This window comes from Protopterus annectens, chromosome 8.part0, assembly GCF_019279795.1.
Source record: "Protopterus annectens isolate FY-2018-M chromosome 8.part0, PAN1.0, whole genome shotgun sequence".
NCBI classification, from domain to species: Eukaryota; Metazoa; Chordata; order Ceratodontiformes; family Protopteridae; genus Protopterus; species Protopterus annectens.
In genome coordinates, this window is record NC_056741.1 from 1,759,346,902 (window position 1) to 1,759,372,504 (window position 25,603).

A 25,603-nucleotide genomic window follows, 5' to 3' on the forward strand; every position below is an offset into this window, starting at 1 on the left:
TAGAATTATGTACCAAATCTATTTGACTAAGCTGGCAGCCTTCACCCATCTCTAGCAATCTTCACACCCTCTACTCTTCCCTCATTGGGCCAATCATTGAGTACAATGCTCCATTTGGCATGTACCTCACTAGATACCTGCAACAACTGGAGATGTCACAAAAGTTCCTCACAAAAAGGATCCTAGGCCTTAAACACTTGTCCTATATGAACAGATTCAAAAAAATTCAACTATTCTCTGTCTCATATCGCCTACTTAGAACTGATCTCTGCTTGACTTACAAAGCCATGTCTGACCCAGCTCTGTTAGAAATGCTACATCTAAAGAAATCCCAATAATCCCTCTGCACCACATGCTCCAGAGACCTCAACCTCATTACCACAATCAACAATACATGCTGGAGGGACAGGTTTGTAACCCAGAGACTGCCCATGCTATGGAATTGTCTTCCCATACATGTCAAGCAGAGAACCTCACTGGCCCTCTTCAAGAGAAATCTTGATGAGTGGATGGAAATAGAAAATTCATCCTGGGGATCAATCTAGTGGCTCTACTCGACAGATCCACTGGAAACTGAGGTCGGGTGGCACGATGCCAGGGTAATCCTTTGGGCTAGGCTTGTAAAGGCTCCAGGGCCATTAGCCTAGTACACACCTATGAACCTATGAGCAATATCTCTCTCTTATTGTAAAGCCTGCTAATGAGAATCATCTACCAGGTAGGTCTGGTCTTCCATAATGAGCTTATGTTGCACCTATTAGGTATAGCAAATTCAATGCAGTTACATAGGTGTTTATATAAAGCATACCTGTACAGCTCAGCATAGTGGATATTTCCTTCTGAGGTGGGGGGGGGGGGTGCAGTGAAGCTATTGATACCATTCTGTAAAGTGTTATAATCTGCTTTGGTGAAGTTAATTGCTGTATCTTCTGCAAGGTGGGGGGTGTCATGTGTGATAAGTACATTGAATGAGACCGATTAGTTGTCATATCTCACCAGGGAGGGGCACACAGTGAGGGTGCTACTGTGGTCCTCCATATTGATAAGCACCCCATCTAGGATGGAGGCTCCCCTTGTGGGCTTGCCAACCAGCTGGTCCAGGGCATTGTGGTTAATGAAGTCAGGAAAATGTGTGCAAGTGAGTTTGAGCATGACTAATATACCCAGTTGGTGGTTACTTAATGTCATCCAATAGAATGGTGTCTCAATGTATATTGATTGACTCAAGTAGGTGCAAATAAGCAGAGTGACTGTCCTGATTCATGCAGGGGCTCCTGTAACTGGCAAGTACTTGAATAGGTACCTACAAGAAGGCAATACCTCCTGAGTTGTCTCCAGGAAATTAAAGTATGTCACCAATCTGGATGTGTACGCATCCATAATGAATATTTATACACTGACCCCATTACCTTGCATGCCAAGAGTTTGAGGTCTGCACTTGTGGAAGGAGTTGTACACTCCTATGGCAGCGTTGTGCTCCACAGCCCTGATCCAGGTGTCTGTGACTGCAGAAATGTAAGCATCTCCCAAGGTGAGGTCTGCTTCTGCTGAGAGGAGTCTTGTGTTCACACTCCTAGCATGTAGCAGCATAACCTTGAAGTTGTTTGTAGATGGGATTTTCACATTAGAATTATGACCCTGGGACAACACCTACAACGGGCACTATGGGGGTGATGAGATCCTTGGTCATTATCCAAAACTGCACGAGTGGCAGATGAAGACCATGTCAGATAAAGCATCAAGGTAAGTTGATCATGTCATACCAGGGTGGCAGATAGTTGATCTCCTTCGAATGAAACCAGATGCTAAGCCAAGTGCTGACATCAGCCATGTTCTTTTTGCATGTAGGCATCATTCCAGGTGAGGGAAAAATGAAGCTGAAAGCCAACGACATACCTGCCTGGGACACATAGTCAGAGCTCAATCACTTTTCTCTTCATATACATCTGAGATGTACATCTCAAGCCATATACACATACAGGAACATAGTCATGAAAGTACCTGGTGTTGACAGACGTGAGTGCATGTGTGATATGGCATAAAAGGGCACCTCACGTACAGCTGGCTGTGACTTTCCCCATATGTAGCCTGTTGAGTGGGACATCAAAGTGTCTCATGATGTAATCTCATATGAGTAATATGTGTGATCTACTGTTTTGCCTTAAGGGTTTGAACAGTGATACAGTGGTGCTTGAGCTATTATGTGTACTGTTCAGCAGAGGTAGTATTATATGTAGCATGTTTGCATATGTGTTTGTGAGGTATATTGGGCATGTCTGTTTCTGTTAAAGAGCTTCTGATATGTATATATGTGTGATGTGGGTTTGGGTGGAGTTGGAGGTGAGGTGTGCATGCTGGCAACCTACTCACTGACACTTGTATCATATGTTTGCAGTGCAGATGTGGATGTGCTTACATGCACAGGAAACTTGTTCAACATTGCAATTAGCACTTTGGCCTTGCACATCTAAAATGCCTGTCAAATAGCCATACATCAAATGGATGGGTTGTGACATGATGTGGACACAGTGTTGTGTTCCTGGAACACATATATATATATATATATATATATATATATATATATATATATATATATATATATATATATATATATATATATATATATATATATATATATATATATATATATATATATATATATATATATATATACAGTATTACATAACTAGGACATTTGGTGGGAAAGGCTACAGTGCCCAAAGGTGGCCACCCCTCTGCAGTAGGCCTTGCATCCATGTTGAGGAGATCACCACTATGACGCTGTTGAAGGGCAGGCTGCATGGCTTGCTGTGATACCACCACCTAACATGGACAACTGCCACTGTGCAGTTGGCCACATCACTCATAGACATGTATATCACCTGACATACAATATTATATTGTGATGCTACAGCTGTGCTCCTAATCAACATCAGGTAAGAACCCAATGAAATCCTACGAGGGTTGGAACCCAAGTCATAATACATGCAAAATGAAAATGACTGGTCGGGTTGCTAATCAAGGCATCTAGATGGAGAAGCCTACAACAAGCCTACAGATGCTTGCATCATCTTGGATAAGTGTGTGCATCAACAAACAGGCTGTGGCCTGCTTCATATATTGAGCTTGGTGGTAATGTTTTGTTTCCGGTGAGAGACAGAGGATAGGAGCTTTGTATCCCAACAGAGTGATGTCATGATGTGACCAGCAGTAGTAGTAGCCAGGCAGCAGCAATTCATGTTACTCCCCACTTTTCAGCAGTTGTCACAAGGTAATTCTATGTTTTCAATAGGCAATGAGGCATTACTGACTAACTCCAGAAAGCTGCCTAAATACTCCACCCTTAAGTTTACGGGGTGCACATATTAGTTTCCCCTACAGTGTTTGGCAGTGCTCTGTACAAACTCAAACACCTTGAGTTACATTTATCATGGAAACCATGATGGAAATAACTGCAGTAGGAGTTTCACACATGACCTTTCAGGACATCTGGACTTACTATTCCACTGTAGCCAGCAAACAGGAATCATGCTTCATGAATGGAGTAAAGCAGTGGTGAAGACTGCACAAAGGGAAACCATCTACAGATACTGCTGGATGATCGACAAAGATGTAGTACTCCCACAAACACTGGACCAGACACAGTTTGGTTTACTCATGCCTAGATCATGGCTACCCCACTTGGTGGACCTATTTGATAAGGTTACTACATCTATGGATGACAGAAACATGATTTACTCCACCTACCATGGCCTGACAAGGTATTTCATGTTTGATAAACCCAAGTGGTTAAGTATGAACTACTATGTCAGCCAGTGGATAGCCAACTGGCTGACTGACATGATCCATGACATTAGCAATGAGGAGACCCCCCCCCCCTCTACAATGAGGCCAATCACTGGTGGACTTCCTCACAAATCATTCCTCACACTGCTCCTTTTAGGCAATAACTTCTCTGCAGGTGTGGCCACTGTCAGTGGTCTGTGGCTGACTAAATTTGCTGATGACTGCAAATTAGGAGTTGTTGTTGTATCCCACACTGATACAAATGTTATCCAGGGGGAGCTGACACAGATATACAATTACTGTCAGAGCCATGGACCAACAGTAAATGCCATGAGTTGCACAACACTATCCTTTGTGGAGTGTTCCAGCTATTGTAACTATTGTATAGACATCCATAACCCTGAGCATTCTGTGGGAGTACCTTTTAGAACTTGCTTATGCCTCCATGATGGCCCTAAACATTCATCAAGTGACACATGATGGGACACCTGCAACAGGTGGTGAAAAGACAGCAGCCCTCCTACAAGCACCCCTATCAGTCTGCCTTGGTGGAATCTTACCAACTGTTTGGCTATGGCCAGTGTCATCAGTCCCTGTTGCCACAGTAGCCACACATTCCTGTTTAATGTCCCCACCCCCCTGACTGTCCAATATCAGTGGCTGGAGGGGTCTGGGTATGCATAGGCATACTGGCTGTGTACGGTGACAATGAGGGTGGATGAGGGATGTCAGCCTGTATGTCAAATTCAGACCCTGCAACCCCTAGCTATGCCTCACTTTAGCCACCATCATCATCAGAGTCTGAAGAGACTCCGACATCAGGTTGTGAAGGGGACAGAGACCATCCCTCATGGTCACATATGAAAAAAGGAAACAGAATTGCATTAATACTGTCACTACTATGCTATGCATTACTGTGTTGCAATATATGTTATGCTGTATACACTGCTGTTAGTATCATGGACTTGTCTAACCTCCAAGCCTCTAATAGTAGGACATGAGGATATTATAGTCTAACCCAATTCTGTATTTACCAGTAAATAAAAGCTCTGTAAAGAAGAACCTCACAATCAATACCTAATAGATGTCCAGTGCGGACACTTTGAAAAACCCTTGCACAGTTGACACATCTAGCAATCTATACCATCCTGACAATACTTGCAAATCTATCACTGTAGACACACCTACAGGGCATAGGTATGAGTGTAAACAGTGGACAATCACAATCTATCTCTACAGTTGTCAGTCAGGCAGACAGTACATCAATCCAGCCATAAGGCCTGGAAAGACACTTTAACATATACATTTCACTAAATATACATGTGTAACAAAACAGCGTTGCACTTACCAGGAGCAGGGCCGTGTCCCTAGAAAGATTTGAGGGAGAGGTAATGTAAACAGCATTGTGTGTAACATTGTAACAGGGAATATGTGAAATTATTTGACATTTACAGTAGCTACTATGTAAAGTGGTATGCTCGTCACAATTTGGCCTGAGACTGAAACTACAGCTAACCTCTTTTCCCCCAAAATAAAACCTGACACCCACTTCAAACTATGTACACACTGATACACTGAATGCTACAGTATTCCAGTCATGATCCTACTATGCATACCTGGATGCTCCTCTGATATTGAAACGGTGGCACCCACATCCACAATATACTGTGTGATGGATGCCTGGGAATGGTCGTGTGTTCCTAGGTTTGCCAGGAATTCCTTAGTGGCCAACAATGGTTGTTCTACAGCAGGCCCTCCACCAGTGACACCATGATCCCTGGCCATGTCTGCTGCTCTTCTGTGTACGGCATGGATCATATCAGTGACATGGTGTCGCACCTGCTCATATGTCCTCCTCTGGTGACCAACCACATTTACATTGCAGACCAGGTTGGCCCACAATGCCACCTGCTCCTGTCTGTTGGGCCTCCCCCTAGCAGTGGGATCTCATAATGCTGTCACAGGGCTTCCACAATTATGTCATTCTCAGGCTCAGTGAAAGGGGCTCTTTGATGCCTATACATTATTGCTGAACTACAACAAAAAGAGAACACATGTCAGGATCAGATACGTGGGGGTGCAGAAGTTACAGATACAGCCTTATAGGACAGCTATTAGTATTCACTGTTTGATTACACATGTAACATTCAAATGTGTGCCCAACCATATGTGTCAACCTCTTAGAGGAAGAAATCTGGACAAAGCCATAAATAAAAGTGGGACAAAGGCTATAAAATAGTGACAATTTCTGTCCACTGGTGTTACAAACTTACATGGTTGCTGGAATAACAGGTTGTGCATGATCACAAAACTTCTGCAAGGTATGCAGTCTGCATATCAGATGTGCTTAACATTGTCTAACTGCAGTCTTTAATAATTTGCAACATCTTTGCTGGAAAACCACAATTATATGAATAACGGACAAAATATATGAAGCAACACTCTGGACAATCTTCTAACATATGTACAGTTGACAGCCATGCCCACAACATACAAGGGTTTTGAGCGCAAGTGTTGCAGTAAGAATAGTCAAATATTCTTGTTTGTGGCATGACAGATAGGGATGTATAATAAGAGATCCAAAACAAGAGTTCAATGTAGTGTGCTCCATAGCAGTAACTACCCCCAAATTATATACAGCCAACAGTGCCAAACAATTAGTGATGTCCTGTCTCTGTGAACCTGTCTCCCTATTTAACACACAGCAATCTATGCTTGTTGCATTGTAGTTCTTCTGTAGATGTAACACATGTGGAGAATAATGACATGTTACCAGTAAAGTTCTATAACAGCCATACTGATGTGATCCCAGTCCCCATAACTATATTCCACCATATGCATTGTGTTGGTGATAAAATGATTACATACCTGCTGGTGTGTAATATACCTCTTTGGAAAAATGCCAAGATATAGGTATACATATATATATATATATATATATATATATATATATATATATATGTGTGTGTGTGTGTGTGTGTGTGTGTGTCTTGTGCCAACGAGTTCATACAAAGTAACACAATGGTCCCCTAGCTAGGAAGTTTACATTATAAGGTGCACCTCATTACCAGGTGATTGCCGCTGAACCAATCTGTGGTGGAGTAATGCTAACTGACACATACACAGATGCTTTGCAGTGTAATCAAGCAATCCCCTGCAGCTATTTCAAGGGATATAAGTTCTCAATGTAGAACTGATCCCCTTTCTCATAAGACAGGGAGGAAATGCTGGGTAGAAATACACACAGGGAGGATGCACATTTATGTGTGGCCTACATGCAGCTGATGCAACTGTTGCAGGCAGAAAGCATAGTGAGACAGGCTGCAGACTGTGGAGGACAGCAGCAGTTATGAGTAAAGGTGAGACCACTGGCAGCTCTGGTGTACAGCCAGAGCCTGAGTGAGGGCACCCATCCCACAGGATTTTGAGGTATGAGTTTAAGGTAAGTATGTTAGCCAAAGGTATCATTAACAGAGTAATATGCAACATGTTCATTGTGTCCTTGAACAACATAGGGATAACTATACCATTATGTCAACCATGTGGGCAACTGCCAAGCCATGAGTTACATTATGGTGATCATTTGGAAAGTGTGTTCTGGCAGTCCTTGCTGCTAGCAGGACCTCCATCTGTGTATGTTAGCTGTGCAGCTGTGCTAATCTGTAATATCATTATGAAAATATTGTATGCTGCACTGCGATATTAGTAGGTGTCCTTGCATTACCTAAGTTAAAATCCTCTGTGAATGCACAATGATGCATGACCTGACACTCTATGCACTTTATAGTGCTGCTGTTGGGCTATTTCAACTGTGTTCCTGTCTATAGGCCTATGACTACCATCATTGCACAGCAGATATTGCATTTGAAATGCATTGGATGGGCAAATAGTGGATGAAGCAGTCATTCAGTGATAAATAAACATTATTCATGTATTCTTTATTTACTTTTATTTTACATTTGTTTACCGGGAAAGTCCAACTGGACACATGTCCACTTTCAGTGGAGGCCTGGGGAGTAAAGCTCCACAATACAATACAGTACATGAGAGAAGAGAAAAAACAGAGCATACTTACAGCAAACATACACAATATGTTAGAGATTAACAATTCTTATAGTAGACAATTATTGAGGTACATAATACACTTAAAACAGCATTTGCATTATTTTTACAGTTATACGTTTTGTCAAGTAAATATCAATGGGTTCACAAGTTTTCAGGGGAATGGTTTATACATAGCTGTACACAGAAACATTCTTTTAGTTTGGGTTAGCCTGATGAGTGGCATGAACATAGCCAGTCACTTAAATAGTGGGTTTTCAGGAGATTTTTGAAATGAATAAAGGAGGTGGCAGAAGTTACTTGGCTTGGTAGTGTGTTTCAGGTTTTAGGAATGGTGCTGGCAAAGAGGGATTTACCGGCATCATTTCTATGTTGGATGACAGTTATGAGGTTCTGATTACTAGATCTTAAGGCTCTAGAGAGAATGTGAGGCTGAATTAGATGCCGAAGTGCTAGATTTTCTCGGGAAGGCAGTACAGTCTGTGTGCTATAGAGAGTTGATTGAGTAGAAGTATATGAGGCAACTCAAGCCAGTTGAACTGCTTAAGGGATAGACAGTGGTAGGACCTATATGAGGCTTCAGTAGCAAACTTAGCAATCTTGTTGTAGCAAGATTCCATTTTATTTAGATTGGCTTGGCAGAGATTAGTTAAGATGGAAGAGGCATAGAGGAGGGTGGATAGAAGATGAGTCCTTGCAATCATTGCTGTGGTATGAATAGTCATAAATTGTTTGTTCCTGTAGAGGAGTCCAAGTATTTTATTAACTTTCTTGATGGTTTGTGCTATGTGGATGTCAAACATCAGGTTATTGTCTATTTCTACACCTAGCAGTTTAGTGTGTGTGGTTGGACTAATTTGAATGTTTTCTTTAGAGTAGATGGTGAAATAACTATAATGTGTCACTTATACATGTGATATCTGCCCAGAACACGGGCTAACTTACCCATATACGTTGCTCCTGGAGTGGGGGGAATATAAACCATTATGTGACTCAAACTGGCCTGCAGACAGTCTTAAATTTGTCAAGCAATTACCACTAGATTCTTTATTAATGTAAATTTACAGTTAACTGCCATCACATTAGAACAGACATGCAGTGAACACAGTCCTACTGCAGTTATTTGAACACTTTACTTAACAAAGCACAATCCTACTGTAAACATTATTGATATTGTTCCTTAAAATGTGTCACTTATGCACTTGATATCTGCCCAGAACATGGGCTACCTTACCTATATACGTTGTTCCTGGACTGGGGGGAATAGAAAACATTATGTGCTTCAAAATGGCCTGCAGCAGCTCTGAGCCATACTGTGGTTTGTGCAATACATTTATCAGGCAATTACTACTGCATTCTTTATTGATTTAACTTTATAGTTGACTGGAGTCACATTAGTACAGACATGCAGTGAATACAGCCCTACAGCAGTTATTTGCACACATTAGTTATCAAAGCACAATCCTGCTTTACACCTTATTGTTTATTGGTACTGTTATTATTTATTGGTTATTGCACTACAGTTATCAGAAATTTTCTATACTTACCACACTCACGGCATATGCTGGCCAGGCGTCCAGCATGAGACTGGACATTGTGAGCCCATTCAGATACAGCTGTGGGAAGTGAAGCAAACCATTATGCATACCAGTTTTGCATGGATTCAGCTTGTATATTAGTAAAGAAGTATGAATCATACTTACATATCTGTGGGGCATGCTCAACTTTAGCCTCTTGGGCCCAGGTGTCCAAGGTTCCCCTCTTCCTTCACTTCAAGTCATCATAGTGGTGATGACACTGCTCATTGGTGTGATCCCAGGATTTAGATTTACATTCCGAGCCCTGGTAATCACCCGCAACAGCCGGGGTTCATAGTGTTGAACCAGGAGTCCAAAAAACACTCTAGATTCCTGAACATTCTGCCTCTGCACCCAAAAGTGTGCTCCCTCACCAGCAATGCCAGGCATACCAGCAGGTTACTGAGACTCCAATGAATGCTGCAGAATTCCCGCATACTGGCTTTAATATAGGTTGCTTTCCTGCCCTTACACATCATACTGTAACATTCAAAAAAAATGCTGTGTTGCTTAGCATTATGCAAACCATCTAAGCATCATGTAAACTCACAAAAATGTGTTTTAGTGGAGCTTAGCAATGCTCAAACAGTAATATCTGTTGACTGTGTTTAAGTGGTGCTTAACACCATGCAGCTTTTCCAAATGCAATGATTTTATTTTTTAATTAAACCACTCTTTAGGTCACTTCACATATTTTCACAGGAATACATGTAAAAAAGGTATGACTGCTCAGGACTCGAATCCAGGACCTACCACACTTTAGGCTGTGACTCAAACTACTTAGGTTCTTGAATAGTGTAAAAAACAGTATACCTTCATATACACTACTAAGTAACCTGTTAGCAGTGCTAAGCACCAAGCTGCATTGCCCAAATGGCCACTGATAAAAAAAATAGAATAAAAAAGTAGACATAAACAATTATTTAATTACATCTGGTTTCTATTTTGAGCCATCTGGCAAATGTCACCTGTGTAAGTGTAAGTGCAGCTCAGCACTGCTGCACTCCACACTGTCCAGATGGGTTTAAAAAAAAATTAAAGAAATAATTCATCCCATCTGGTTACTATTTTTAGATGTCTGGCAGGTGTCAGCTGTGTAAATGTAAGCACTGCTTGGCACTGCTGCACTCCATGCTGAGTGGCACAAACAAGCATTAAATAAAAATAAATAAATAAATAAAACATTATAAACATATACTAACATTCACATATATTTCTACACTAACAGGGTATGTTACAAGGAATCTTATCCTGTAAGTTACATTTGTCCAGGTATTTCCTCGAAAATGCACTAGTGTGGGACAACCTCTCCACTACTACTTACATGGATTCAATATCCCTGTTACTGTGATCTCCCTTGGCAGCTCGCCATGATTAATATGCATGGCATGCCGCCAGGGGGGAACCATGGCCGTGTACACTGGTACATTCTATGGAGGCTCTACATGGAGCCTACATTGATTGTATTTAATCCTTAAGAATATTTGTGAAGTTCTAAATAAAGTATGGATGAACAATGAATATTCATTGGGGATGGTAGGATCTTGAGGATGGATGTTCAGGTGTACTGAGGAGAGACCAGGATGAAGCATTATCTCCTTAAGGTGAGTAGCAGAATTTAGTCAGCAAGACAGTGTACAAATGAAACAGTTGTAGACAATTTAGGTACAGCCTAATGCAGAGATACTGTATTGCTTATTTCCCAAATCTGAAAAAGGAAGGCTGCAGTCCAGAGAATGTGACGACATCATAGGAGTGGGAAGAAAATGAACAAATGATAGGAATTGAGAAGGTGCTAGAAATAATGTAATGTTTCATACTATTTAGGCATTTCCTGTTTCCACTACTCTAAAAAATTATTTTATTCCCTAGACACTCTCTGACCTTACCATTATACAAAAGCCTTACATTCCCAAGGTAATTTATGCTGTTGCAATTCTACAGAACCCTCACTCTGTTAGGGTAATCTCATTTGTTACCTTTGTACACAATCTCTATACTCTCAGGGTACTTCATCCTTTTACCATTCTACAAAAGTCTTACACTCCTAAACACCCTCTGTTCCTTCCATTCTATATAATTCTCACATTCCCAGGGTACTCTCTGATGTTACCACCATATTAAAAACTAACATACCAAGGATGCTTCCTGCCCCTACCATCATCATCTTTCGGCTTTTCCCGTTAGGGGTCACCACAGCGGATCATCTCTTTCCATTTCTTCCTATCCTCTGCATCTTGCTGTGTCACACCAACCGCCTGCATGTCCTCTCTCACCACGTCCATAAACCTTTTCTTAGGCCTTCCTCTTTTCCTCTTACATGGCAGCTCCATCCTTAGCATCCTTCTCCCAATATACCCATCATCCCTCCTCAGCACATGTCCAAACCAACGCAATCTCGTCTCTCTTGCTTTGTCTCCAAACTGTCCAACATGAGCTGACCCTCTAATTTACTGATTCCTAATCCTATCCATCCTAGTCACACCGAGTGCAAATCTTAACATCTTTAATTCTGCCACATCCAGCTCTGACTCCTGCCTTTTTGTCAATGCCACTGTCTCCAACCCATATAACATAGCTGGTCTCACTACCCTCTTGTAGACCTTCCCTTTCACTCTTACTGGTACCCGTCTGTCACAAATCATTCCTGACACTCTTCTCCACCCATTCCACCCTGCCTGTACTCTCTTCTTCACCTCTTCCACATTCACCATTACTCTGAACTGTTGATCCCAAGTACTTAAATTCGTTCACCTTTACCAACTCTACTCCCTGCATCCTCACCATTCCTCTACCCTCCCTCTCATTTACACACATATATTCTGTCTTAGCCCAGCTGACCTTCATTCTTCTGCTCTCTAGAGCATATCTCCACCTCTCCAGAGTCTCCTCAACCTGATTCCTACTCTCACTACAGATCACAATGTCATCTGCAAACATCATAGTTCACGGGGCCTCCTGTCTGATCTCATCTGTCAACCTGTCCATCACCACTGCAAATAAGAAAGGACTCAGAGCTGATCCTTGATGTAATCCCACCTCCACCTTAAATGGATCTGTCACTCCCACTGCAGTCCTCACGACTGCCACACTACCCTCGTACATATCCTGTACCACTCTTACATACTTTTCTGCCACTCCCGACTTCCTCATACAATACCACAACTCTTCTCTAGGCACCCTGTCATATGCTTTCTCCAAGTCTACAAAGACACAATGCAACTCCTTCTGACCTTCTCTGTATTTCTCCAATAACACTCTGAGCAGACATTGCATCTGTAGTGCTCTTTCCTGGCATGAAACCATACTGCTGATCACTAGTCATCACCTCCCTTCTTAACCTAGCTTCTACTACTCTTTCCCATATAATCCTCACACTCCCAGGGTACTCTCTGATGTTACCATCAAACTAATTACTCACATACCCAGGGCCATTATTGCCATTACCAGTTTATATAAATCTCATACTCAGGGTATTCTCTGATGTTACCACCACACTAAATGCTCGCATACCCAAGATGCTGCCTGCCCCTAGAATTCCATATTCTACTCACACTTCCAGAGAACACTCTGATGTTACCACCATACTAAATCTCCACATACCCAGGATGCTTTCTGCACCTACCATTCTATATAATCCTCACATTTCCAGGTACTCTCTGATGTCACCACCATACTAAATGCTCACATACCCACGATATTTCCTGCACCTACCATTCTATATACTACTCACATTCCCTGGGTACTATGGGATGTTACCATCATACTACATCCTTACATACCAAGGATGATTCCTGCCCCTACCATTCTATATAATACTCACACTCCCAGGGTACTGTGTGATGTTGCCACTGTACTAAATCCTCACATACTCGGGATGCTTCCTGTTCCTACCATTCTGTATCATCTTTACACTCCCAGGGTACTCTATGATGTTACCACCATACTAAATTTTCACATAACCAGGATGCTTCCTGTCCCTATTATTGTATATAATTCTCACTTTCATGGCTGTCACTCTAAAAAGCCTTACTCTTCCAGAGCACTTTCTGCTGTTACAATTTTTCATATTCCACACAGTCCATGAGAACTGTCTCTTGCTGTAATTCAACAAATCCCTCACACTCCCATGATGACAGAAATAAAAAAAAATGTTAAGACAGTTATATGGGTGCATTTACACTCAGAAAGTGAGACATTTTACTACAAAAATCAATAAAGAAATGTTAGATGTATAGTAATGAAATTCATTAGTATCCAGAAAATGAGACACAGTGGTTTATATACCATGTGCTACATCCCAGCCAGCACAAAGATATTGATACAAGAATGCAACAAAAAGCACAAGATTATATATACATTGGTGAAATTCATACCTTTCAACTCTCTAGCACAAGAAATCTGGACAAAGCCAAAAAATAATAGAGACAAAGGCTCGGACATGGGGACAAACTTTAAATATGTCTTGTATAAATTTAAAAAGTTGCTAGAGTAAAAGGTTTTGTGTGACCATGCATTTTCTGAAGAATTTAAAGTCTGAAACTAAAATGCCTATCATTATTTAGTGAATTCAGTCCTCATTGATTTGCAAGGGAACCACAAATTTTGTGAGGAACAGACCAAAAATACATGGCAAAAGACTGCACATTCTGTGAAAATATGGACAGTTGAGAGGTATGGTGGAATTATAGTCTTCCTTGTTGATATATTGATCACATCTTACACAAATAGACACACACACACACACACACACACACACACACACACACACACACACACACACACACACACACACACACACACACACACACACACACACACACACCAAAATACAATGGCATTCCCCTGATAATGCCCTTTTAGGATAATATTAGCTTTCATTTGGGGCATGAACCCTAGACCACCAGTATACTACATGTTGTCACTGCTGCTGGACCCACAAGATCCTTTGGAGAGGTAGATGTTGAACTTGGCAATCAGAGAAATAAATGGCAAAAAGGAGAGTTCTAACCACCAACCCCTGATGGACATCACTGGTCATACTTTCTGAAGAGCCACCTTTAACTTACACAGTTTAGATTTTGTCTTTCACCTGGTTTGCTATTCATGTTACACATATAAATGAAATTTAATGCATTTAGCTTCTGTATGATGCCTGCATTGGGAATGGTGTCATGATACCACATGTGGACCCCATGATCACCATCTACTGCTTCTGTGACCCTTTTAAAGACATCTACTAGACTCAATATACAGGATTTACAAGCCAAACTCTCTGGAGTCAAGTTTAATAAGAATCTTGATTTTGTAGTTTATGCAGTTACTTACAGTACATCCTATGTTGTACACCTTATAGTTAGGCCATACAGCTGGCCACAATGCTTTGCATCTCCTTTCTTTTTAAATTGGATACATAGTAACTATAACCAAGTAAAATAATCATTTAAATTCTGCTGTGTCATAGTGCCTTGAATTTCAGCCATCTCAATGGCGTAGAGGGATAAAGCCAGACAGATCACTCATCATGGGGGAGATAGGGGCCTTACCACAAGGATTGCACCTAATGGGAGAACTACATGCAGAATCTGAGCCATCAAAGCCTAAGTTGTCATAGTGTGTTAATTACCAGGAAAGTTGAAGCACAAATGGCACACAAAGCTATGCTTCCCCTTGGGAGACAGTGATCATGGGCTTGAAGGAACTGCTGGGAGGGTGCTCCCATGGGGAAAGAGTAGGTCCTCCATCAGAAACAACAAGTTGGCCTGCTCCATCCAACCCATTGCTCACTGGGAATCTGAAGGAAGTTTGAGGTTCCCATACATAAATAAGTGAACTGTAAGGCTGTTTCTCCATCTGGGAATACCCAGCTCCAATTCTATTAAACAAATGGGCTAATAAGGTGTAGGCAGAGGAGCCATCAGGCTAGATCATGGGGAGAAGGGAAGAAAAAAAAGCTGTACCCTTTGCACTTTGTTATTGTGTGAGGATGGTGCTGCTGAGACTTTAATGTTCTGCAGAGTTACACCACCACCATGTCATAGCATCATGCAATAAGGTGAATATTACTTACAGTAATTGCTTCATGCAACAAAGTGTCTGTTACTTACAGACACTGAACCAAATCATAGCATCACACAATAAGGTGCATATTACTTACTTCAGAACTTCACAGACCACAGTCATTGTGTAGTTTTATCTACTAGAATATTCTTTTACCCATCCATTTATTATTTATTTTTCAACAGATAATTTATCCTTTTCGGAGATATGGAAAGCTTGAGCCCATTCCTACAAACATTAGAATCAGTCCTGGATTTAACACACACACACACACACACACACACACACACACACACACACACACACACACACACACACACAGAAGATGACTGAAGTTAAGTGTGAGTAAAGATAAATGAATAAGTTGTGTCAGTGTGTATATCTGTCTGTAATTTAGTGCACTGCTAAGTCACCTAGCAACATATCTTTAGACTGTAGGAGGAAACTTCAGCCACTGGAGAAATTCTATGCTGAGAGAGGAAGAAAGTGCAGACTCCATGCAAAAGGCATCCCGCCAGAAAATGAACCAGATAACAAAGTTCGATGAGGCAGTAACATTAAGTGCTACATCACATTGCCAACCTCATTTTGTGTTCCTAGTACACAACTATATGAAATTCTGAATCAGATCATGTTACACCAATTGTTTTATAACAACTTGTCTCTAAAATTAAAATATGGTCACACTAGGTGCTGTCAAGAATTGATAGGAGTGTAAGTAAAGACAGTAAATGAACAAGTGCTGGAAGTTTAGGTATAGAAAAATAAGTGGAAACTGTGAGCCTGCCAGACAGACAATTCCAAATTCTATTGACATACGATGTATGCAGCATGGATGCCAGTAATACAGTGCTGTTACCTGTTGAAAAGGGCATAAATGCTTCTTGCTTCACAAACTCTCCATTGCCATTAAGAAAGTTGGCAGGGTTGAATTCATGGGGGAACTTCCACTGAGTCTCATCACGAAGAACAGAGTTCAAATCTGCCATCACCCGGGTACCCTGTAGAAAAAGGAGAGCACAAAGCAATTTTGTTACTCTTTTGTATTTGTATAACTATTTTATGTTTTAGTATTTAGTATGTGGGTAGCCCTTTTAATGTGTAATTGCACCAGTAATTGATGTTATTAAGTGGTTTTTCAATTTGGTAATTTGTAACTCCTGTATAAAAGGAGTACATTTCTTGTGTGTTTTTAAAATCCTCTGAAGAAGCTACATTGTGTCTGTAGCGAAAACGCTGCTGTTACTTGTGCATTTAATAAAATTGCGTTAAGGAAAGAACTATTGGGTTTGGTGTTCTTCGTGGTCTGGAGCTCCTTTCACTCTTTTGTAATGTAACATACAAGGTTAAACAGGTGAATGTTTTATTCACCAGTTGACTCCAGAAGTCAAGTCAGTGATAAAATCCTGAAAGTAGAAACAGCATCAAAGCCAGCATCAAAATGCAATTGCACAACTCTCAAAGAATGAATATGCAGTTATAATTTTTTAGATCCATAACCCCAGTAAACTAATTAACAAAATGTATTTAAGCTACTCACATTTCTATCCAGGAGACTGCACCCCTATGCACCTTCATTTAAATCAGCTTTTGAGGTCACTATGCCACATTGGAAAGGGGTACCCCAACAATGTGGCAATCTCTATATACAGACCAGTTCTATCACTCAACAATCAAAACACCCAAAGCACTTTTCCATTACTAAGTGACTTTCAAACTTAACTTTCAGTTATACCATGCTAATGAAAATATGAACAGGCAGATCTCCGCATTTGCTGTAAAATGACTTGTGAACAGTTTCTGTTGTCATACTTAATATAACTACTACTATTTTCTAATAGAGATCAATTCACACTTTTGTCAGATGTAATAGCGTTTCCATCATCCTGATGTCATCCTCTTTTACCTGGCCTTGAACACATTTACTCCAACGGGCTTATGAAGATGAACACTGACAACAGTAAGTAATTAATCATTTGCTGCCATGTAGCACTTCACTAACAGCTTTTATACTCTTCTTTTATTCTATGAGAGTTCTGAGTATTTTAGAATTAACCTACTGCTGAATTCAGTGTCACACATGCACTGCTGGGAGTTATATCATAAACAGGCAGGTGACATTCTGACAGTCATGTGATTCAGACCCAGAGCAAGACATCTACTACAAGTGCTTGTACATGTTGTGTCATTTTAACTAGTGCAGAACAGGACAGCACTGCACATTTTTAACTTTAACAGTGTACTGAGAATTGAAGGAACAGTACTGGGGAAGAGGGGGAGAGGAACAGTTACGGTACACAGTGGCAGAGGGGGGCACACCCTACCTAAATTAGGGAGCACACAACATGCACAAAGATGTTGGCTGTTTGTCTGGATAGGTGTCTGAACTTTTCCAGAAAAAAAATAAGTGGAATTATGTACACCTGGCTAAATTGCAACTAATTAAATTAGGTTGAAGCTGCAATGAAAGTTATATTTCCTTGAGTGGTAGAGTATTGAAAGCAGGCATTGCAAGGGGCTGAATCTGTATCCTCCCTCAGTTCCTCAATGACCACTACCTCATTTTTCACAAGAGCATCTATCAAAAATTCATTTGGTTTAGTTTAATTTCTTACAATGTAAAAACAGCCAACTGGTGTACTAATATGAGTGAACATCTAGATAACCACTGAGTACATAGCACATCTAGTGATGCATATTTCCCAAAGATAATCAACAAAATCAAGGTTTCCATTTCAGAGTGTTCTCCCTGATATCTAATATAATAATATAATAACTCACTTGATAAATCAATAAATGAAGCTTTGTCTGGACTGTTCCAATAACATCCCAAATTTTCTTTATATGCATTCAAACAAAATGAACGTAACTTCAATTTCGTCTTTCATTTTATTCAGGTATTTTATCCCAAAACACCATTAACATCAAGTCAGTCTAAAATCCATCATATACTAATGAGCAAATGAACAACAACATGAACTGATGATAAAAATAAAGGCAATATGAGAAGTGTAGTCCTCCCACCCAGTTAAAAAAAAAAACACTTCAAAGGCAAAGGCTTTAAGTGTCCTACAGAAGCCAGTTAGAGATGGGTAATCCTGAAATCACCATGGTGACAGATTCTATAAGTATGAAACTTGGTAAGAAAATGAACTGAAGTCTGAAGTTTCAAGATGCATATATGGAACTGTCAGCAGCCCCTGAGAGACTGAGTACAAGCCCCAAGAAGGGACGTAGGGCAGCAACAGCTAATTCAAGTAAGAGGGACCTAGGTTATAAGTAGCATTTAGTAACCTTGCAATAAACTTCTATATCATCTGTATGTCATTAAAGTTCAGTGCTAGGAAGTCCCAGGTATAGGATACTGCAACGGTCCAACCTTGAGAAGACCAGGGTATGAATAAGAATAAAAACCAAGAGGTCAGCTTGAGTTACCTAAGGTTTAAGATTTCATTATGGCCAACATCTGGTCCTGAAGTGCTTAACTATAATCTAAGATGACACGAGGATTATGCACCTTATCAACAGGTGCAAGCTTGTTGCCACCATATATGATGACATTGGGTAAGGGAGGGGCATAACAATCCTTTAAGGTTGCATGAACTGCCATGACCTCAGTTAGCACTGCTAACAGATTGCTTAGTAGTGTATATGAAGGTATACTGTTTTTTACACTATTCAAGTAGCTAAGTAGTTTGAGTCAAAGCCTAAAGTGCAGTAGGTCCTGGATTCGAGTCCTGAACAGTCATACCTTTTTTTACATGTATTCCTTTGAAAATGTGTGAGGTGACCTAAAGAGTGGTTTAATTCAAAAATAAAACTGTTACAATTGGAAAAGCTGCTTGTTGTTAAGCACCACTTAAACATGGTCAACAGCTATTACTGTTTGCACATTGCTAAGCTCCACTAAAACACAGTTTTGTGAATTTACATGATGCTTAGCAGTTTAGGAGGAGTTAAGTTTCATCCAATTTTGAATGCGTGCGCGCGCACATACACACACACACACACACACACACACACACACACACACACACACACACACACATGCGTGCGCACACACACACACACACACACACACACACACACACACACACACACACACACACACACACACACACACACACCATATTATCCTGTGGAAAGAAAAGGGAGGCTCACATGTTATCAGTAATAGTATGGTATGCTAAACCCCTATCCCTTAACAAATAGAAATGTAAATTAGGAACAGTAAAGGGACTAAGATAAACTTTGTGCTACCCATACTCCAGAGGGTATGTGGAAAATTAACAGATTCCTTAATAAACCTTTTGAGAACAATCAGAGAGGCAGGAAACAAAACACAACAGGACCACAGAAGAAATGCCATAATATGTTTATAAGCCTTATTATCAACATACTATGGTCCACAGTATCAAATGCTGCTGCTGATAGATCCAGGAGTACCATCAATGAATAGTGCCACTGCTCTCTAGCCAAATGAAAATTGCTAATAACGCTCACAAGAGCTGTTTCCATAGCATTGTAAGTGTGAAAATCTGATAGAAAGGGATCAATGAGCTCACTGACTATAAGATGAGTTGTAGGTTGTTTACAGATAACATTCTAAATAACTCCCCAGAAAAGGAAGGTGATAAACTGGGCAGTAGTTGTCAATGATATTAGGATCCAGGGATAGTTTCTTGAAAGTAGTTATGGACATGTTCTCTTTCAAAGCCAAAGGAAAACAAAATATCTCTCATGATGAAACCAGGATATGAAGACTCATTGGTCCAAGAATGGCAAGACTAGCCATCACTAGCCATGAAAGACATGAATCCAATCAGCGTGTCATCAGTTGCACACTTAAGATAATAGTAGTGAGCTCATCATAATTAAGAATATCAAACTCCATCCAAGATAAAGAAATAGGAGAGGTGGGGCAGTTGTTCTACCCTTGGGGTAAGATTGTGGAAAATCAGATGTGGTAGTGACAATCTTAGCAGAAAAAAATGAGTAGGATGTCAGGTAGTTATGCAAACTGTGCTGTAGCTTCTGCACTATATGAAAAAGTGCTGTTGAGTGGTTAATGTCAGAATAATTTTTTCAGGAGAGAAATGTTGCCTTCTTATGAAAGATCTCTATCTGGTAGGTTGCATAATGTTTGTCCAGGTCAAGGGTGACACATCACAAACATGTACAACACTAATGACACTAAAGTTTGCTTCTTCCTTGTCATAAAAGATGAACAACTTGATCAAAGCAGGATTCATGTATCCTAGTAGATCGTGTGAACATAACGACTAGAAATATTGATAACGAAATTAACCAGGGCATCCAAAAAGTCAGCATCATTCTTTTAAAGAAGCTGCTCATTGTTTTCAAATGGCACTGGAGGATATGGGTATTTGGGATAGAAGTGAGCGGCCAGTGTTGGCTCCCCCAGCCTCATGGTAAGCCACTTTTGGGTGGTGTACTGTTTGATCAGCATGTGGTACATGTGGAATCCTACAAGCACTTCCTAAAGGGAATGAGGGATTGGGGATTTCATAAGGCTCCTTTGGGAGGAGGGGGTAGTGGTGGTTAGTACATACTTCTTGGCCACAGTATAATGCTGCACTAGTGTCCTTACTCTCTCTGGTGGGCCCAACTGATGAAAGCTGAGGTGGGTTGAGTAGATTTACTGAATGAAGACAGAAGAGGATTGGAGAGGAGAGGAGCACAGAGGAGAGAAGAGAGGTGATTAGAGGAGGGTAGAGGAGTGTACAGGAGAGGAAAGGACAGGAGAGGAAGGAAAAGGAGAGAAGAGGAGGGATTGGAGAGCAGTGGAGAGGAGGTGGTGGCAGTTTTTCTTTAGTAGGTGATATTTTCTAGTTGTCACAAAAATATTTTTGTTTTGGTTATAAACTGAGAATTCACAGCCAAAGGATATATTTATCCATCCCTTAAGTCTCTCTTTAGTCTTTTTGATCTGTATGTTAGCATAGGCACATCTTGTGCCTATTGTTTTTCTTTTTAATCCTTGAAAATATAATAAATATCAGCTGTGTCATATTCTTTTTCTAAAATATTTCTTTAAAAGTCTAGAATTCATTATTAAACACTGCATCTTCTATTCTTAATGCTGGCACTATTGTAGCCAGTTCTTTCCTAATATTTTGTTTGGTGTACATTGGATGACAACTCTTAACTGTAAAAATGTTTTGCTGAAGGTGAGTTTTCTTTAGATTTTTGGCTGTAATGTGCTCATTTCATTATTCTTACTAATGCTGACATCTAAAAAAACTGAACTGGGTGTTTGACCAAACATTTGAAAACATCAATGCGTACTTGCAAGGCTATTGATCTGTGAGAATCTTTAGAAGCCCAGCTCTGCATTCCCATGAAGATTTTTTTCTTTATCCTTTGCAATTATAGAATGAATAATCCAAAGACAGGCAAAGCATTAACTCATTAATCTTATCAATAAAGGATAAGGACAGTTTTCCATCCATTCATCCTGATTACACTTAATAGATTAAGAGAAGTACTTTGCTTTATAGGACATGAAGAGAACTCCAAAGAAGTGGTATTCTATGTGATACATAACTGTCCACCCAACGTGTTCTAATTGTGTTGTAGAAGAGAGTAAGATCTCTTGAGTGGGTGTTTTTGACACCATTGGACTTGTGGATGTGCAGTAGACATGAGAGGACAGGGTATGTTGAGGCTGTATACGTGAGGCAGAGATTGCCCTTCAGCAGCCTGATACTAAGAAGAGGGACACGTTTTTAGATGATCACCATAGCTTTTATGATTTAAGCCCTTGATTTTCTTGGTGAGAAAGTGTTGTGGTTATTCAAGTTGTGTTAAGTGTTTGGATGGGCAAATACCAAAGTGGGCATTATACTCAATGATTGTCCTAAGAGGCTGAACCTTGAGTTACTTGTGACAGGTCTTCTGGAGGAGGTAAAACAGCTTAATTTTCTGGGTTCTAGTTGTGTGTCAATTTGCAATTCAATGACTTACATATGGATTAACATTTAGCTGGTAGAGTTTATCAACAATACCTAGGTGCAAGATGGTGTTGAATGTTTTTGCAAGGTCCAGCAATGCAGTGTGTACTGTTGTTCCTTATCAGCTATCATTTCAGTATCCTTTTCAAAAAAGTCTAACAGGTTAAGCAGATAGGATCTTTGCTTGACAAAAACAAACTGGGTTGGGTCAAGGGCTGTCACATTTTCTATGTCCTCATTTATTATTTCATAATGATCCTCATCACAACCTTACACATGAGGCTGCTCAAACTTATGGTGTATAATTACCTGGTTTCATTGATGCCCCACCTTTATGCAGGGAGGTAACTGGCTGAACTTAAACAATTGTGTATGCATGTGTGTGTGGGTGGCCAGAGCTTGACAGGTCCTGTTTATTGCTAGCCAGTTGGTAGCCTGGTATGTTATCTGGCCCCATAAAAAAAGTTTTCTTAACTTTGGAAAAGTACTTTTCAGGTCTTGTACTTGGGAGATTCGGCAGGGGTGTGTGTAGATGTATGTGATCTGGGGAAAAATATACATATACATATATGTATACATATATGCATATATGTATATATGGGTCTACTTCTGTTCAAAGAAAACACATTTTTTCGAAGAGCAGAAGTACTAACCCATGTCAGCAAAAGTGCACTTAACCAAAAGTACACTTTCGTGAACACCAGTTCACCAAACCAGAAATAAAAGAAACAAAACACTGCACCACAGAAGCATGACACAGTGGGGATAAGAAAATATACCCATTTACCCACTGTATTGCAATCTCGGAGTTAGTATATATATAAAGGGGGTGTGGGGATGCAGCCCCCCCACATGAGGGTGCAGGGTGCAGGGTGGGCCCCCCCCCCCTGCAAAAGTGTATTTGCAGTGTTTTTTTTTTTTTATGTCCACTTTGGTGAACCGTTCTTCATGAAAGTGCACTTTCGGTTAAGTGCACTTTTGCTGCAATGGGTTCATACTTCTGCTCTTCGAAAAAAGACCCATATACATATATATATATATATATATATATATATATATATATATATATATCCCAAACTCAGGAACCTCACTCGGCTTTCCTGAAAACACTGGAGAATATGAAGGTCGCTCCAAACAGCTTTATATTGGATGACTTCAACTACGCAAACATAGACTGGGAGCACTACTCAAGCCCAAACACCCTAGCCCAAAGGTTCCTAGAATTTATAAACTCAAATGCTGTGGAACAACTATTCACCACTCCCACAAGAGGGGAAAACATACTGGACTTGATCATCACAAACATGGGGAATCTATGCTCCACACCAGAGGTATACCCCTCATTGATAAGATCGGACCATAAATTAATCTCTCTGGACATCCACATCCCGACCCCACCACCAGCCCAGAAAACCACAGTGAAAAACTTCTCAAAAGCTAATTTCACACTTCTCAAAACTGAGGTGAAATCATTCAAAGCCCCTGGGCCAGTGGAAACTATGGCCCAAACTGCAGAATCCTTTATAAATGCATTCTATGGACACCTTCAGGAATGCATGGATCATGCAATCCCAAATTAAACCAAGACCAAATCCTACAAATGCAGGCGTCCTGTCTGGTGGACCCCAGCCATAAATAAACTATACAACAAAAGGAGGAAGCTACTACAGGATAGAGCAAAATCCCTAAAAAGGAAGGCATCACTGATCAGTACTAGCAAAAAACTACGGTCCCTCATAAAATCATCCAAGGCCAGCTTCAAGAGAAAAATTGCACAGGACACTAAAGATAATCATAAGGCCTTCTTTAGTTATGTTAGGAACCTGGGTGGCAACTCCCAGATATGTTCGGAGTTAGTCCAAAATGACAAAAAATACACTGAACCCACAGACATTGCCAACATCCTGGCGGACAGGTTCAGTGCAAACTCCCCCCCCCCCCAAAAACGAGCAAATATCTATCCCAGCAGAGAGTTGCCTCCCTGGCATCTCAGATGCTCAGGTGAGAGCTGCCCTCTCCAAAGCAAAAAGCACAGCATCAATGGGACCGGACGGTGTCCTGGGCTGCGTCCTTCACGAGCTCCAAGAAGAGCTTGAACCTCATATAAAGTCACTGTTCAATCTCAGCCTTACTACAGGATATGTACCCAAGGAATGGCGTACAGCAACAGTGGTCCCACTCCACAAAGGTGGTGCCTCAATGGACCCTGGAAACTATTGCCCCATAAGCCTGACTAGCCTGGTCTGCAAAGCTATGGAGCGGATCATCATGGAACTCATAAACAAAGACATTGGGGACCTACAGATGCTAGATCCCACCCAATTCGGCTTTGTTAAGGGCAGATCCTGCCTCTTGAACCTGGTCAACTTCTTCGAAACAGTCACCAAGGCCATAGATGATGGGAAGTTAGTCCACACAGCCTGCCTGGACCTCGCAAAAGCCTTCGACACCATACCCCACTCAGGCATCATAAATAAGCTCTCCAGCTTAAATATCAACCCCTATGTCATAAGATGGGTTGCAAACTGGCTCAAGGACAGAACCCACATGGTCAGAATTGCGGGAGCCATGTCAGACTCTAAACCAGTTACAAGTGGCGTCCCACAGGACTCAGTCCTGGGACCGCTCTTGTTCGGTATATATTTTACTGAGGTACAGGCCAACACGGGAGGACTATGGCTGACCAAGTTCGCAGATGACTGCAAACTGGGTGCCATAATTGACTCTCCAGCTGACACAAGCATCCTCCAAAAGGGTCTCACAGAGATGGATGGATAACTGGTGCCAAAGCCATTGCCTGAAGCTAAACGCCAAAAAGTTTATAGTCATCCCCTTTGGAAAAAGCAAAGTGCCCATAAATTACCACATAGGCGGTAATCCATTAAGTACGGAGGACGTAATTAGGGACCTGGGAACCCAAGTTGATAGTAATCTCTCCTTTGACAACCATGTTGCCAAAGTGGTTAGAAAGACCTTCGATATAGCCCACATTATCATGAAAGGATTCACATCTAGATCAAGGGAGGTAATTGTGCCCCTTTACTCATCACTCATCCGGCCCATAATTGAATACAATGCCCCATTTGGGATGCACCTTACCCGACACCTGCAGCAACTGGAAAGACCCCAAAAGTAACTCACCAA

General features: G+C 40.9%; 1 protein-coding gene across 1 annotated transcript in view; it reads right to left on the reverse strand.

Annotated features, from left to right (window-relative positions):
• LOC122808559 (cytochrome P450 2D20-like) overlaps positions 1-25,603 on the reverse strand; it is a 264,003-nt gene that overhangs the window by 100,728 nt on the left and 137,672 nt on the right. The window contains exon 4 of the mRNA XM_044079514.1: positions 16,345-16,486. Within this exon, the coding sequence (XP_043935449.1) occupies positions 16,345-16,486 (142 nt within the window). The remainder of the gene's footprint in view (positions 1-16,344; positions 16,487-25,603) is intronic.